The 14185-nt window shown below is 44.7% G+C and overlaps 1 protein-coding gene across 1 annotated transcript in view; it reads right to left on the reverse strand.

The window, feature by feature from the left end:
- The window catches only part of LOC112070713 (zinc finger RNA-binding protein-like), a 56826-nt gene that overhangs the window by 30451 nt on the left and 12190 nt on the right, over positions 1–14185 (reverse strand). Inside the window, 6 exon segments of the mRNA XM_024138155.2 lie at positions 1985–2185; positions 2537–2623; positions 4503–4648; positions 5063–5275; positions 6192–6384; positions 8553–8844. Of these exon segments, the coding sequence (XP_023993923.1) occupies positions 1985–2185; positions 2537–2623; positions 4503–4648; positions 5063–5275; positions 6192–6384; positions 8553–8844 (1132 nt within the window).

A 14185-nucleotide genomic window follows, 5' to 3' on the forward strand; every position in this document is an offset into this window, starting at 1 on the left:
CAAATAAGCAAAGAGAAACGACAGTCCATCATTACTTTAAGACATGAAGGTCAGTCAATGCGGAACATTTGAAGAACTTTGAGCGTTTCTTCAAGTGCAGTAGCAAAAACCATCAGGCACTATGATGAAACTGGCTCTCATGAGGACCGCCACAGGAAAGGAAGACCCAGAGTTACCTCTGCTGCAGAGGATAAGTTCATTAGAGTTACCAGCCTCATAAATTGCAGCCCAAATAAATGCTTCAGAGTTCAAGTAAGACACATCAACTGTTCGGAGGAGACTGCGTGAAAAATCAGGCCTTCATGGTCAAATTGCTGCAAAGAAACCACTACCAAAAGGACACCAATACGAAGAAGACTTGCTTGGGACAAGAAACTCAAGCAATAGACATTAGAAAATGTGGAGATCTGTCCTTTGGTCTGATGAGTCAAAATGTGAGATTTTTGGTTGCAACCGAGTCTTTTGTGAGACACAGAGTAGAATGGATGATCTCCGCATGTGTTGTTCCCACCGTGAAGCATGGAGGAGGAGGTGTGATGCTGGTGACACTGTCAGTGATTTATTTAGAATTCAAGGCACACAAACAGCATAGCTACCACAGCATTCTGCAGAAATACACCATCCCATCTGGTTTGCACATTTTATTTAACTAGGCAAGTCAGTTAAAGAACAAATTCTTATTTTACAATGACGGCCTACCACAGCCCAACGCTGTGCCAATTGTGCACCGCCCTATGGTACTCCCGATCACGGCCGGTTGTGATACAGCCGGGATCGAACCAGCGTCTGTAGTGACACCTCTWGCACTGAAATGCAGTGCCTTGGACCGCTGTGCCACTCGGGAGCACTTAGTAAGACTATCATTTGTTTTTCAAYRGGACAATGACCCAACACACCTCCAKGCTGTGTAAGGGCTATTTCACCARGAAGGAGAGTGATGGAGTRYYGCATCAGATGACCTGGCCTCCACAATCACCCGACCTCAACCCAATTGAGATGGTTTAGGTTGAGTTGGATCGCAGATTGAAGGAAAAGCAGCCAACAAGTGCTCAGCATATGTGGGAACTCCTTCAAGACTGTTGGAAAAGGATTCCAGGTGAAGCTGGTTGAGAGAATGCAAAGAGTGTGCAAAGCTGTCCTCAAGACAAAGGGTGGCTACTTTGAAGAATCTAAAATATATATTTTGATTTGTTTAACTTTTTTGGTTACTACATGATTCCATATGAGTTATTTCATAGTTTTAACTATTATTCTTCAATGTAGAAAACAGTCAAATAAAGAAAAACACGAATGGATGTCCAAACTTTTGACTGGTACTGTGTGAGCACACACACACACACACACACACAATGGATTAGGCTATTTCAGCCACACCTGTTGCTGACATGTACAAAGAGCACACAGCCATGGAATCTCCATAGACAAACATTGGCATTAGAATGGCCCGTACGGAAGAGCTCAGTGACTTTCAACGTGACACCGTCACAGAATACCACCTTTCCAACAAGTCAGTTCGTCAAATGTACATTTTTTTCATACACTCACTCGGTGTACAAAACATTAGGAACACCTGCTCTTTCCATGACACTGACCAGGTGAATCCAGGTGAAAACTATGATCTCTTATTGATGTCACTTGATGAGTATTAATATTAGCGTATGTTATGGAATCAACACGACACTGCAGAGTGACACTGGCCAAATGAGTGACGTCATCATAGACTAAGTGAGTGCTATTGGGTGACCAAAACAGCCGCCCCCCCCCCCCGAGACATGCCGTGGATGTATTTGATAAGAGTTTGTCCTGATGCAAACGGACATGAACAATACAAAAAAAGGCTAAGTATAGAGCCTAGAACCATATCCATTACACTCAGTATTCCTGGACCTCGTCGGTGGGTCTAGGCCGGGTAACTCTAAACCACTGGGACAACCGCGAATGTAAACAAGGGGCTTTATAAATCCATTTGACCAAGGAGCCTTACCTTCTGGTGCTTGGCCCCTCTGATGTGTGCAGCGTATGCATCTGCCCCGGTGCAGGAGACGTCACAGAGCTCACAGCGTAGCTGGTTCTGAGTCCCCCGGGCTGAGCTTCCTCCACTACTGCTGCTGCTGCTGCTCTGGGAGGCCTTCAGGGCCACCTCTTTCTTCTTGTGCTTCTGACCCTCCAGGTGTTCCTTGTAGGTCTGGGTGGATGAGAGGGAGAAATCAGTTCTCTCTAGATAGAGCTAAACCTCTATCGGAGGGTTGGGTGGGGGATGGTGGGGGGGGCAGTGGCATATAGAATCTGTCAATGGAATTAATCATCATGTATTATGAACATACTTGATGAGAAAAACTAACAAGTAGTACGCATTTCCATACTACCCTAAGGACAGGTAGGTAAGTATGAGTCTCTGTGCTAACCTAAAGACAGAGGAATGAGAAAAGGGCTGAAAAGGGGGGACAGAGAGAGGGAAAAAGAGGAGAGATGGATGAAAGACTGATAGATTGAGTGAGGGACAGATAGAGGACCACCTCTCGGGGTCTATGCTCACCTGGGGTCCTGCACAGCTGATCTTGCAGACGTCACAGTAGTGGATCTGTGGTGGTTTGGGGGGCTGCTTGGGTTTCAGCTGCTTGCTCTGGTGGGGGGGGTAAAAATTAAATAAACACTGACTGGACAAAACATTAAGAACACCTGCTCTTTCCATGACAGACTGACCAGGTGAATCCAGGTGAAAGATATGATCCCTTATTGATGTCACTTGTTAAATCCACTTTAAAATCAGTGTAATGGGCTCCCGAGTAGCGCAGCAGTCTAAGGCACTGCATGAGGTGTCAATACAGTCCCTGGTTCGAATCCAGGCTGTATCCCAACCAGCCGTGATTGGGAGTCCCATAGGGTGGCACACAATTGGCCCAGCGTCGTCCGGGTTTGGCAGGTGTAGGCCGTCATTGTAAATAAGAATTTGTTCTTAACGGACTTGCCTAGTTAAATATTTCTTTTTTTAAAGGCGTTCCAGTTCATCCCAAAAGTGTTTGGCGGGGTTGAGGTCAGGGCTGTGTGTGCAGGCCAGTCAAGTTCTTTCACACCGATCTCAACTAACCATTTCTGTATGGACCTCACTTTGTGCACAGGGGCATTATGTTGAAACAGGAAAGGACCTTCCCCAAATTGGTTGCCACAAAGTTGGAAGCACAGAATCGTCTAGAATGTCATTGTATGCTGTAGTGTTAAGATTTCCCTTCACTGGAACTAAGGGGCCCGAACCATGAAAAACAGCCCCAGACCATTATTCCTCCTCCACCAAACTTTACAGTTGACACTATACATTAGTGCAGGTAGTGTTCTCCTGGCATCGACCAAAACCCAGATTCGTCTGTCGAACTTCCAGATGGTGAAGCGTGATTCGTCACTCCAGAGAACACGTTTCCACTGCACCAGAGTCCAATGGCGGTGAGCTTTACACCACTCCAGCCGACGCTTGGCATTGTGCATGGTGATCTTAGGCTTGTGTGAGGCTGCTCAGCCATGGAAACCCATTTCATGAAGCTCCTGATGAACAGTTATTGATGTTGCTTCCAGAGGCAGTAAGAAACTCAGTGAGCGTTGCAAATTAAGACAATTTTTTTATTTTTAAGCCCTTTAATCAGCTTCTTGATATGCCACACCTGTCAGGGGGATGGATTAACTAGGCAAATGTGAAATGCTCACTAACAGGGATGTAAACAAATTTGTGCACAACATTTGTGATATTTTATTCACACACACACACTTAAGTTTGTTTTTGGCTCTGTAGTTCAGCACTTTGGATTTGAAATAGAATAATGCCTATGGAGGTTATTACAATGACTACGGGTTTATAATTATACAGTATTTTCATCCATATCAAGTAAACCGTTTAGGAAGTAAAGCACTTTTTGTACATTTGTTACCCCCCCCCATCCAATTTTAAGAGAACAAAAGTATTTAGGTGACCAAAACCACTCTTCATTATTCACGATTAATTCAGGATAATCTGTAATCATGGTAGCGTCCACATTAATGTAGGGGATGTTTAGCAACATATTCTTATTTACAATTAAAGTGACTCCAAAATGACACCATACATTATTCACCATTCATTTCTATTGGACACGAAATAATATGAAACACAACCAAAACAAAAACAGCAAATGCATTCAACACATTTGTAGAGTCGCAAGTTTGATGTAATCATCGCGTGCTATGAATATGGCACCAAATATTAAAACGTTTTACTACTTTAACGCACATAAGTGAATTTATCCGATACTTTTGGTCCTCTAAAAATGGGAGGACTATGTACAAAAAAAWAAAWWAATACAGTTCACTCGATCTGAATGAAAATCCCCTCAGATTAAAGCTGACCGTTTCGCACTTTAACCTCATAGTATCCATTTAAAATCCCAAAGTGCTGAAGTACAGAGACAAAACATTGTCACCGGCCCAATACTTTCGGAGCTCACTGTCGTCAGAAAACATTGGAATAGAAATATGACCTGGAAGGGAGTTTTCTTGGTGAAGGAGCTTCCTGTCCAGCCTGCTGAAGCAGCGACTGCTGCCACAGCCTGTTTCTGCTGCTGCTGCTGGTAGTAGGTAGAGGCAGCAGAGTACACCGCTGCTTCATAGCCCGAGTACGACGTACCTGGAGGGGGGGGGGGTGAGAGAGGAGGGAGGGGTTAATTCCCACACATCTAACTTCCAACTTTGCACAGGCCAGGAGCCTGAGGAGTTGGGGGGGGCATTGCGTGGTGTAACTACACATTTCCAGTAACAATCCCAGGATTCCTATAGGTTTCCCAGAAGGCTTGGTTGGAGCTGGAGGTTTCTCAGTTGGAGCTTATTCCCCCAGAAACCAAAAAATATATCTGGAAAACCTGGGTGGGAATTCTATTGGAAAGTTAAGAGAATTTTATAGGTCTAGTTGTATTTGAATGCTTACCAGAGTAGGCGACGGGGTTGGTACTATACGTGGGGCTCTGGGAGTACGTGACAGCGTTGGTCGAGTAGGTAGTTGGCAGGTAGTGCATACTGGTTACGGCTTGCATGTCGTGCTTACCAGAGTACGTGACTGCGTTGGTGGAGTACGTGGGGCTCTGAGAGTAGGAGGGGACGACGGAGGCGACGGCAGGCGGAACGGTGGACACGGGGTAAATGGAGAATGTGGAGGAGGCGGGGGAGGGAGTAACAGGCTTGATGGCCGTCACCTGACGAGACTGTTGGGTCTGGGTGTAGGGGGTCAGACTGGCCTGGCTGTAGCCTGTCTTAGGGGCTGAGGGGGAGAGGCAGAGACATTCATTTTAAAATCAGGTTATTTCTTAATGTACGTCTCTCTTACAGAAGGGAGGAAATTGGTCAAAAGCTATGTAGCCTGTCTGCAGGAGGAGAGAGAGAGCTTGATGTTGGTCAAGAGTTCACCTGTTAAGTACAGTACTACAATACAGGATAAACATGGGTACAATACAGTAGAATACAGTACAATACAGGATAATCATGGGTACAATACAATACTGGATAAACATGGGTACAATACAATACTGGATAAACATGGGGACAATACAGTAGAATACAGTACAATACAGGATAAACATGGGTACAATACGGTAGAATACAGTAGAATACAGGATAAACATGGGTACAATACAGTACAGGATAAACATGGGTACAATACAATACAGGATAAACATGGGTACAATACAGGATAAACATGGGTACAATACAATACTGGATAATCATGGGTACAATACTGGATAATCATGGGTACAATACAGGATAAACATGGGTACAATACAATACTGGATAATCATGGGTACAATACAGGATAAACATGGGTACAATACAATACAATACTGGATAATCATGGGTACAATACAATACAATACTGGATAATCATGGGTACAATACAGTACAGGATAAACATCGGGACAATACAGTAGAATGATATTGAAATAATAATCTCCATCCAAGTGACTATGGATAAAGGACAATTATTAATTCTAGTACTACCATTAACATTTATAAAATGAAATGTGTAAAATCACAAAGGAATAGGAGTGCAGTTGTGCATTGCTTTCGCTCTGGGGTTTCAGACAGGGTATCTGTAAAAGCACTTTGATATCCTGTTGACGTAGAAAGGGCTTTCGAAAAACATATTTCATTGATAGTAGTAACTATCCGACCATCATCACCTGGTAGAGCTTTCTTCCACGTGGTGTCCCAGGATGTGTTGAGGGAGGCGGTCTGGTAGTAGGACTCGGCAGTGGGTTGGGGCTGTACGGCTACCGCAGCGGCTACCGCAGAGCTAGCTACGGGTTGCTGGTAGTACTGCTTAGGGTCGTAGGTTACCGCTGGGGCCGTGGGCCGTACGTAGGAGTAGGAGTCCTGTAAAAACAGAGACACAGTGGAGTCAGGGAAAAGAAACATGGAGGAGGAGGAGTCCTGTAAAACAGAGACACAGTGGAGTCAGGGGAAAGAAACATGGAGGAGGAGGAGTCCAGTAAAACAGAGACACAGTGGAGTCAGGGAAAATAAACATGGAGGAGGAGTCCTGTAAAACAGAGACACAGTGGAGTCAGGGAAAATAAACATGGAGGAGGAGTCCTGTAAAACAGAGGCACAGTGGAGTCAGGGAAAAGAAACATGGAGGAGGAGGAGTCCTGTAAAACAGAGACACAGTGGAGTCAGGGAAAAGAAACATGGAGGAGGAGGAGTCCTGTAAAACAGAGACACAGTGGAGTCAGGGAAAAGAAACATGGAGGAGGAGGAGTCCTGTAAAACAGAGACACAGTGGAGTCAGGGAAAAGAAACAGAGATCAACAAGGGGTGTTTCAGTACATTCAGCATCTTGATTCTTTCGCTTTGTTAAATCCATGCTGGGGAATGTGCAGCTGCACACATGGAGAAGGCCCGAAGAAGAGGGAAGTAGCCTTTAGCTACAGGTCATGAGTGCATTAGGGGACTTCTTTAGACTAGCAGACAAAGCCAATGTGCTTAACTTCTCTAGGGTAGGGGGCAGCATTCGGAATTTTGGATGAAAAGCATGCCCAAATTAAACTGCCTGCTACTCGGGCCCAGAAGATATGATATGCATATAACTGGTAGATTTGGATAGAAAACTCTAAAGTTTCCAAAACTGTTAAAATAGTGTCTGTGAGTATAACAGAACTGATTTGGCAGGCGAAAACCTGAGAAAAATCCATTCAGGAAGTAGTTTTTGTTTTGTAGTTTTCTATTCAATGCCATTACAGTATCCATTGACTTAGGACTCAAATTGCAGTTCCTATGCCTTCCACTAGATGTCAACAGTCTTTAGAAATTGTTTCAGGCTTGTATTCTGAAAAATGAGGAAGTAAGAGCAGTCTGAATGAGTGGACCCTRMMGTGTCACAGAGCTTTTTCATGTACACGACCGAGAGAGTACCTTTCTTGTTTACCTTTTATATTGACGACGTTATTGTCCGGTTGAAATATTATCGATTATTTATGCTAAAAACAACCGGAGGATTGAATATAAACATCGTTTGACATGTTTCTATGAACTTTACAGATACAATTTGGAATTTTTTGTCTCTGTTTTGACTGCGTTTGAGCCTGTGGATTACTGAAGAAAACAGAGGTTTTTGGATATAAAGAGACTTTATCGAACAAAAGGAACATTTATTGAGTAAATGAATGTCTGCTGAGTGCAACCATATGAAGATCATCAAAGGTAAGGGATTAATTTTATCTATTTCTGACTTGATAACTCTTCTACTTGGCTGGTTACTGTTTGTAATGATTTGTCTGCTGGGCTATGTTCTCAAATAATCGTAAGGTATGCTTTCGCCGTAAAGCATTTTTTAAWWTTTTTTTATCTGACACCGTGGTTGGATTCACAAGAAGCTAATCTTTAAACCTATGTAAAATATGTTTTGTTTTCTGAATTTTTATAATGAGTATTTCTGTATTTGAATTTGGCGCCCTGCAGTTTCACTGGCTGTTGAAGAGGTGGGACGCTACCGTCTCACGTACCCTAGAGAAGTTAATTAAATACATATTTAGTGTAGTCATCACAGCATACGCTGAATAGTAATTAACAGGCAGTATGTCAGTAGAGTTGTGATAACTACTGGACAGATGGAGTTCTGGGGTAAAAATAACATCACAAGCTGCAGTTTAAACCAAAGCAGTTCTCTCCATCGTTCAGCCCAACAGCATCTGGGCTCCAGATTGACGGAGACTTTCACACAATAAGGAACAGGCAGATGTGACGTCCAACACCTTGATTCAATCAACTTGAGGATTCTTGGAGGAGAAAAATAACAACTTCTGTGTGACTTTAAATCTTTAAAAAAAAATATATATATATAAAACAAAATGGAGGGGACGTTCTCAAAAACAAATCCTGAAGCTTCAAATTAATCTCCCACAATGCTGTTTTGCAACCCTTTTTWGGACTAGTGCTAAAACTGCCTCAGAACACTGCCCAGCCTGGGGATTATGAAAGCTTTAAAGGTGAAACTCCAAAACGCTAACATGTTGAATATAACATTGAGGTGGGATGTTAGTTACCTGGTATCCTACCTGGTAGTTCTGGGACGTGACCGGGGGGGGCGGCGGGGGGACATCCGGCTGGCGTGCGTAGCCGTAGTCAGCGGTGGCGTGCGCCGGTTGGTACCCGCCGTAGGCTGCGGCAGTGGCTGCTGCTGCCACGGCGACAGGGGCAGGCCTGGCTACGGCAACGGCGGCGCCGGTGGGAGCGTAGGCTGCTGCCACGGAGTGGGCCGCCATCGGTGCCTGGTGTACGGTGTAGCTGGCCACGGTGGTAGGGTGGGTGTAGGCCACCCCCGCAGCTGGCTGCTGACTGGAGAGAGAGAGAGAGAGAGAGAGAGAGAGAGATCAGGTTTGGTGTGACTGCTGAGAGAAGGAAAGTCAGTACCGTGGCTGTGACTACATTTTGGTGGTGCTGATGTAGGCCTAAGGATGGGTAGGGGGAGGTCCGGAGGGTGAGAGTCAACTTCCTCCTAATTCATTTAAAAAAWAWAWAWWWTTTTACATTTAATTGCCATTTCCTGAAACCTAGAATAGAGACTCTTAAACAATGTTGGATCCTAAATTAAATTGAGGTGGTCTCAACGACACATTTTTGGGGGTTCAATTTAGGGATAATGATTATTCTTAAATTAGTAGGTGTCTTCATGTGGATAATCTAGCGAAAATGTAAACTGGCTACAATTTTGTTTGGGGAGAACTCTGAATAATTAAATTACTGGATTCAACATAGTAGTCCATCTTACTGTAGGAAATGTGGAATATGAACTGAACTAGGGCTAAATGAGCTTGTTTCAGATCGCCATCCCTGACCTTATCCATCAGATCTGACGACTAGCCTACCAGTCATTCAACATGCCTTGTTGTCATCGGTGACCTGACTATTATGACATCACTAGCAGCCTACTTGTTGACCTCCAGCAATACGAAGAGGACAGATCCACAAATGATTAACATACAGACTGTTCAGATTAGTAGGCCTAGCATAACTTTCTGTGACGGACAGGTATTAGCCGGAACGGCTGTCTGCCGCGGAGAGCACTTAACTAGCGCAACGCCGCGCGGCACGTTTCCTTGCTCGTCAAAACGCTCATACGGAACCCAAAACCGGCTGCGCACCATCGTGCATAAATATATTTTGCCCCCCTACACCAAACGCGATCACGACACGCAGGTTAAAATATCAAAACAAAACTATGAACCAATGACATTAATTTGGGGACAGGTCGAAAAGCATTAAACATTTATGGCAATTTAGCTAGTTAGCTAGATGCTGTTGCTAGCTAATTTGTCCTGGGAAATAAACATTGAGTTGTTATTTTACTTGAAATGCACAAGGTCCTCTACTCCGACAATCAATTCACACATAAAACGGTCAACCGAATCGTTTCTAGTCATCTCTCCTCCTTCCAGGCTTTTTCATCTTTGAACTTATATGGTGATTGGCATCTACACTTTCATAGTATTACCATGACAACTTGCAAAACAGTTTGTCTTTCAATCACCCACGTGGGTATAACCAATGAGGAGATGGCACGTGGATACCCGCTTCTATAAACCAATGAGGAGATGGGAGAGGCAGGACTTACAGCGCGATCTCCGTCAGAAATAGAACTGATTTCTATTTTAGCCCTTGGCAACGCAGACGCTCGTTGGCGCGCGCGAGCAGTGTGGGTGCAATAATAGAATAACATGGATTTCTAAATTTATTTTGCAACGCGAGCGGTGTGGTCAGCCTGTTACGCCTACTACCATTGATATCAAAGCATGTGTGTTCTGACTTTGTTAACTAAACAACGCTGTAGCTAACTACGAAAGTGGTTATTTGCTTAAACATACACTTTTGGCAAACAGTTCGATCTCCATTTTCTCTATTCCCCCCCCTCCCTCACATTAGATGGAATCAAAGGACAAAGTGGAGACCTGGGCTGCTGCCATCAAGCTCGGATAAGGAAGTGAGACACCCCACTCGCTGCGTTTTCTGCATCTTTCTGGCTCAAGTTGAAATCAATTTAGTAAGTAGACCAGACCCAGCTGCTATCGCATTGGTGCCTATGGGGGAGCCGCCCCCTTAAGTAGACAGGAACAGACCACCCCCCCCCCCTCCCTCCCATGGTAAACTTAATTTATCCACCATCTTTGATAGTACTACGACTACAGGGGGGGCGCGACGGAGGAGTGAGATATTTGTTTCTCCTTGCCCAAGTCCACTGATTGGCTCAGCTCCAACTTCAGGACGGTTGAGTCAAAAACCACAATGTGCCAACTACAATTAGAGGGGAAATCGCCCGCCTCTGGTGTCCCAGGTCTAAAATGAGTCCCTGATTAGAGGGGAACAATGAGAACAATGCAGTGGAACTGGCATCCAGTTTGAAGGGCCAATCAAATCATCCATTTATTTAAAAAAATATATATATTCATCAGTTTAGGAAAATGAAAGCCAGCCTTATATGCTTCTATAGGTGTAGAAAGATGTCAGGCCGTCGGCATGTTTAAAAATGGAGAACGATTTAAAGGAATGCCTTGAATATTTTGACAACACACACTGAGCGAGCAAGAGAGAAATCACTGCATCAAATGGGGAGGAAATAGGAATAGGAAAGAGGGCAAGAGAAGAAAAGAACGGGACAGGAAAGAGAGAGAGCGAGCGACAGAAAGAGAACGAGAGAGCGAGAAAGGCAAAGTGTGGAGGCGAGAGAATGGCGGTATTCAGGAAAATCCTTTTGATTATTTCCCTGATGAGCAGCAGACCAAAAGAGGTCTCTTAGTGGAGGAGAGTGCAGTGTAGCCCCTAGCCTATTCCTTCCAACACAGACTATGCACTACTGTTGACCAGGTCCGTCTAGTGGGCTCCCGATTGGCGCAGCGATCTAAAGCACTGCATCTCAGTGCAAGAGGCGTCACTACAGACCCTGGTTCAAATCCAGGCTGTATCACATCTGGCCGTGATTGGGAGCACACAATTGGCCCAGMRTCGTCCGGGTTTGGCCCGGGGTAGGCAGTCATTGTCAATAAGAATTTGTTCTTAACGGACTTGCCTAGTTAAATAAAAGGTTAAATTACAAAATAAGTTGAGACTGTTGCATGTTGCGTTCATTTTTGTATAGTAGTAGTTTAAAAAGGGGCATAAAAAAATTATGTCTACAAGTTTTTATTTTGATGTAAACTATTTGTCATTGCATCAACTCAGTCAATTTAACCACAGTATGGATTTACTATCCATATAGCCTAGCACTTGTGTGACCATTCCTCAAAACATAGAAAAATCAACTACAGAATGTTTACAAGTAGGCCTATTGTCACCATGCACTGACAAACAATGCCTTTCTAATTGCCACGGGAATTGAGTTTAGTTTAATTCAACAGAACCTATCTAATTCCTCTGAATTCCAAGATGTGCAGAGAGAGGTCTAGTCTATAAGAAGAAGGGCATCCATCTTGATGTCAGTCTCAATGAGCCCGTTTAATAATTCAAAATGGCTGGTCACGCTTCATGTTTTATTAAAATCGTATGTACGGGATACACCAGCCAATGAAATGCTTACTTGCCGGTTCCTTCTGGACAACGCAACAATACATTTATGAAAGATAATAGGAACATAAAGTAAAATGTCTCAGTAGAATAGAATAAATAGTATAAAGTGGTAAAGTATAAAGTATAATACAGGACGGCACAATTTATAGTCCAATATTTTGGTTAAAGGAGCAAGTGTTTAAATTGTGAAGACGAAGAACCTAACGTTAGTAGTAGCAGTTGTGATGGATGTGTGTGTGTGTGTCTGTGTGTGTGTGTGTGTGTAGAACTCAGAGCAGGTCAGTTCAGTTCTACTGTTCAGCAGTCTGATGGCTTCGTAAACAGAAACTCAGAGCCTAAAATGGTATCAGATTTTATGTTCTGATAGCACCTGCCCAACGGTAAGGGAGCGAACAGCTCGTGGCTGGGATGTGTGGGGTCTTTGACGATGCTGCGAGCCATCCTGACATGCTGACTACACCGGGGCACGCACGCCATGTTGATTTTGTCCATCCACGCCAGACGAGGTCAAGACACACAGGTTGAAATATCACAACAAACTCTGAACCAACTATATACACTGCTCAAAAAAATTAAGGGAACACTTAAACACCACAATGTAACTCCAAGTCAATCACACTTCTGTGAAATCAAACTGTCCACTTAGGAAGCAACACTGATTGACAATAAATTTCACATGCTGTTGTGCAAATGGAATAGACAAAAGGTGGAAATTATAGGCAATTAGCAAGACACCCTCAATAAAGCAGTGGTTCTGCAGGTGGTGACCACAGACCACTTCTCAGTTCTATGCTTCCTGGCTGATGTTTTGGTCACTTTTGAATGCTGGCGGTGCTTTCACTCTAGTGGTAGCATGAGACGGAGTCTACAACCACACAAGTGGCTCAGGTAGTGCAGCTCATCCAGGATGGCACATCAATGCGAGCTGTGGCAAGAAGGTTTGCTGTGTCTGTCAGCGTAGTGTCCAGAGCATGGAGGCGCTACCAGGAGACAGGCCAGTACATCAGGAGACGTGGAGGAGGCCGTAGGAGGGCAACAACCCAGCAGCAGGACCGCTACCTCCGCCTTTGTGCAAGGAGGAGCACTGCCAGAGCCCTGCAAAATGACCTCCAGCAGGCCACAAATGTGCATGTGTCTGCTCAAACGGTCAGAAACAGACTCCATGAGGGTGGTATGAGGCCGACGTCCACAGGTGGGTTGTGCTTACAGCCCAACACCGGGCAGGACGTTTGGCATTTGCCGAGAACACCAAGATTGGCAAATTCGCCACTGGCGCCCTGTGCTCTTCTACAGATGAAAGCAGGTTCACACTGAGCACATGTGACAGACGTGACAGAGTCTGGAGACGCCGTGGAGAACGTTCTGCTGCCTGCAACATCCTCCAGCATGACCGGTTCGGCGGTGGGTCAGTCATGGTGTGGCATTTCTTTGGGGGGCTGCACAGCCCTCCATGTGCTCGCCAGACTGCCATTAGGTACCGAGATGAGATCCTCAGACCCCTTGTGAGACCATATGCTGACACATGCTAAATTTGTCCTGGGAGATAAGTAGATACCTCCTTTCTACTCGTCGTTGATCGTCAGGCCTATAACAGTGGTGTCGTCAGCAAACTTGACGGAGTTTGTTACGCATAGCCACGTAATAGTGGGTGAACCAGGAGTACAGCAGAGGACACACACCTCTGTGTTAAGAGGTGTTGTTGCCGGATCCTCACAGCCTGTGGTCTGCCCATCAGGAACACCAGGATCCAGTTGCAGAGGGTGATGTACAGAGCTCTGAGCTTGGAGGGAAACAATAGTGTTGAACTCTGAACTGTGGTCAATGAACTGTAGTCAATGACAGCATTCCTAGACAGCATTCCCATATAGATGTTCCTGTTGTCCAGGTGTGTTAAGGCTGTGTGAATAGTGATGGAAATAGCATTTTCCGTGGCTCTGTTGGAGCGGTAGGCAAATTGGAATGGGTCCAGTGTGCCTAGTATGCTGGTCTTGATGACCAGCCTCTCAAGAGCACTTCATGATGACCGAGGTGAGTGCGACAGTCATTTGGGCACGTCACCTCGTTTGATCATATTGGGCACTGTGATGGTGTCCTTAAACAGGTGGGGACTACAGCCTGG

This window comes from Salvelinus sp. IW2-2015, unplaced genomic scaffold (assembly GCF_002910315.2).
Source record: "Salvelinus sp. IW2-2015 unplaced genomic scaffold, ASM291031v2 Un_scaffold1401, whole genome shotgun sequence".
In the NCBI taxonomy this organism is placed as follows: Eukaryota; Metazoa; Chordata; class Actinopteri; order Salmoniformes; family Salmonidae; genus Salvelinus; species Salvelinus sp. IW2-2015.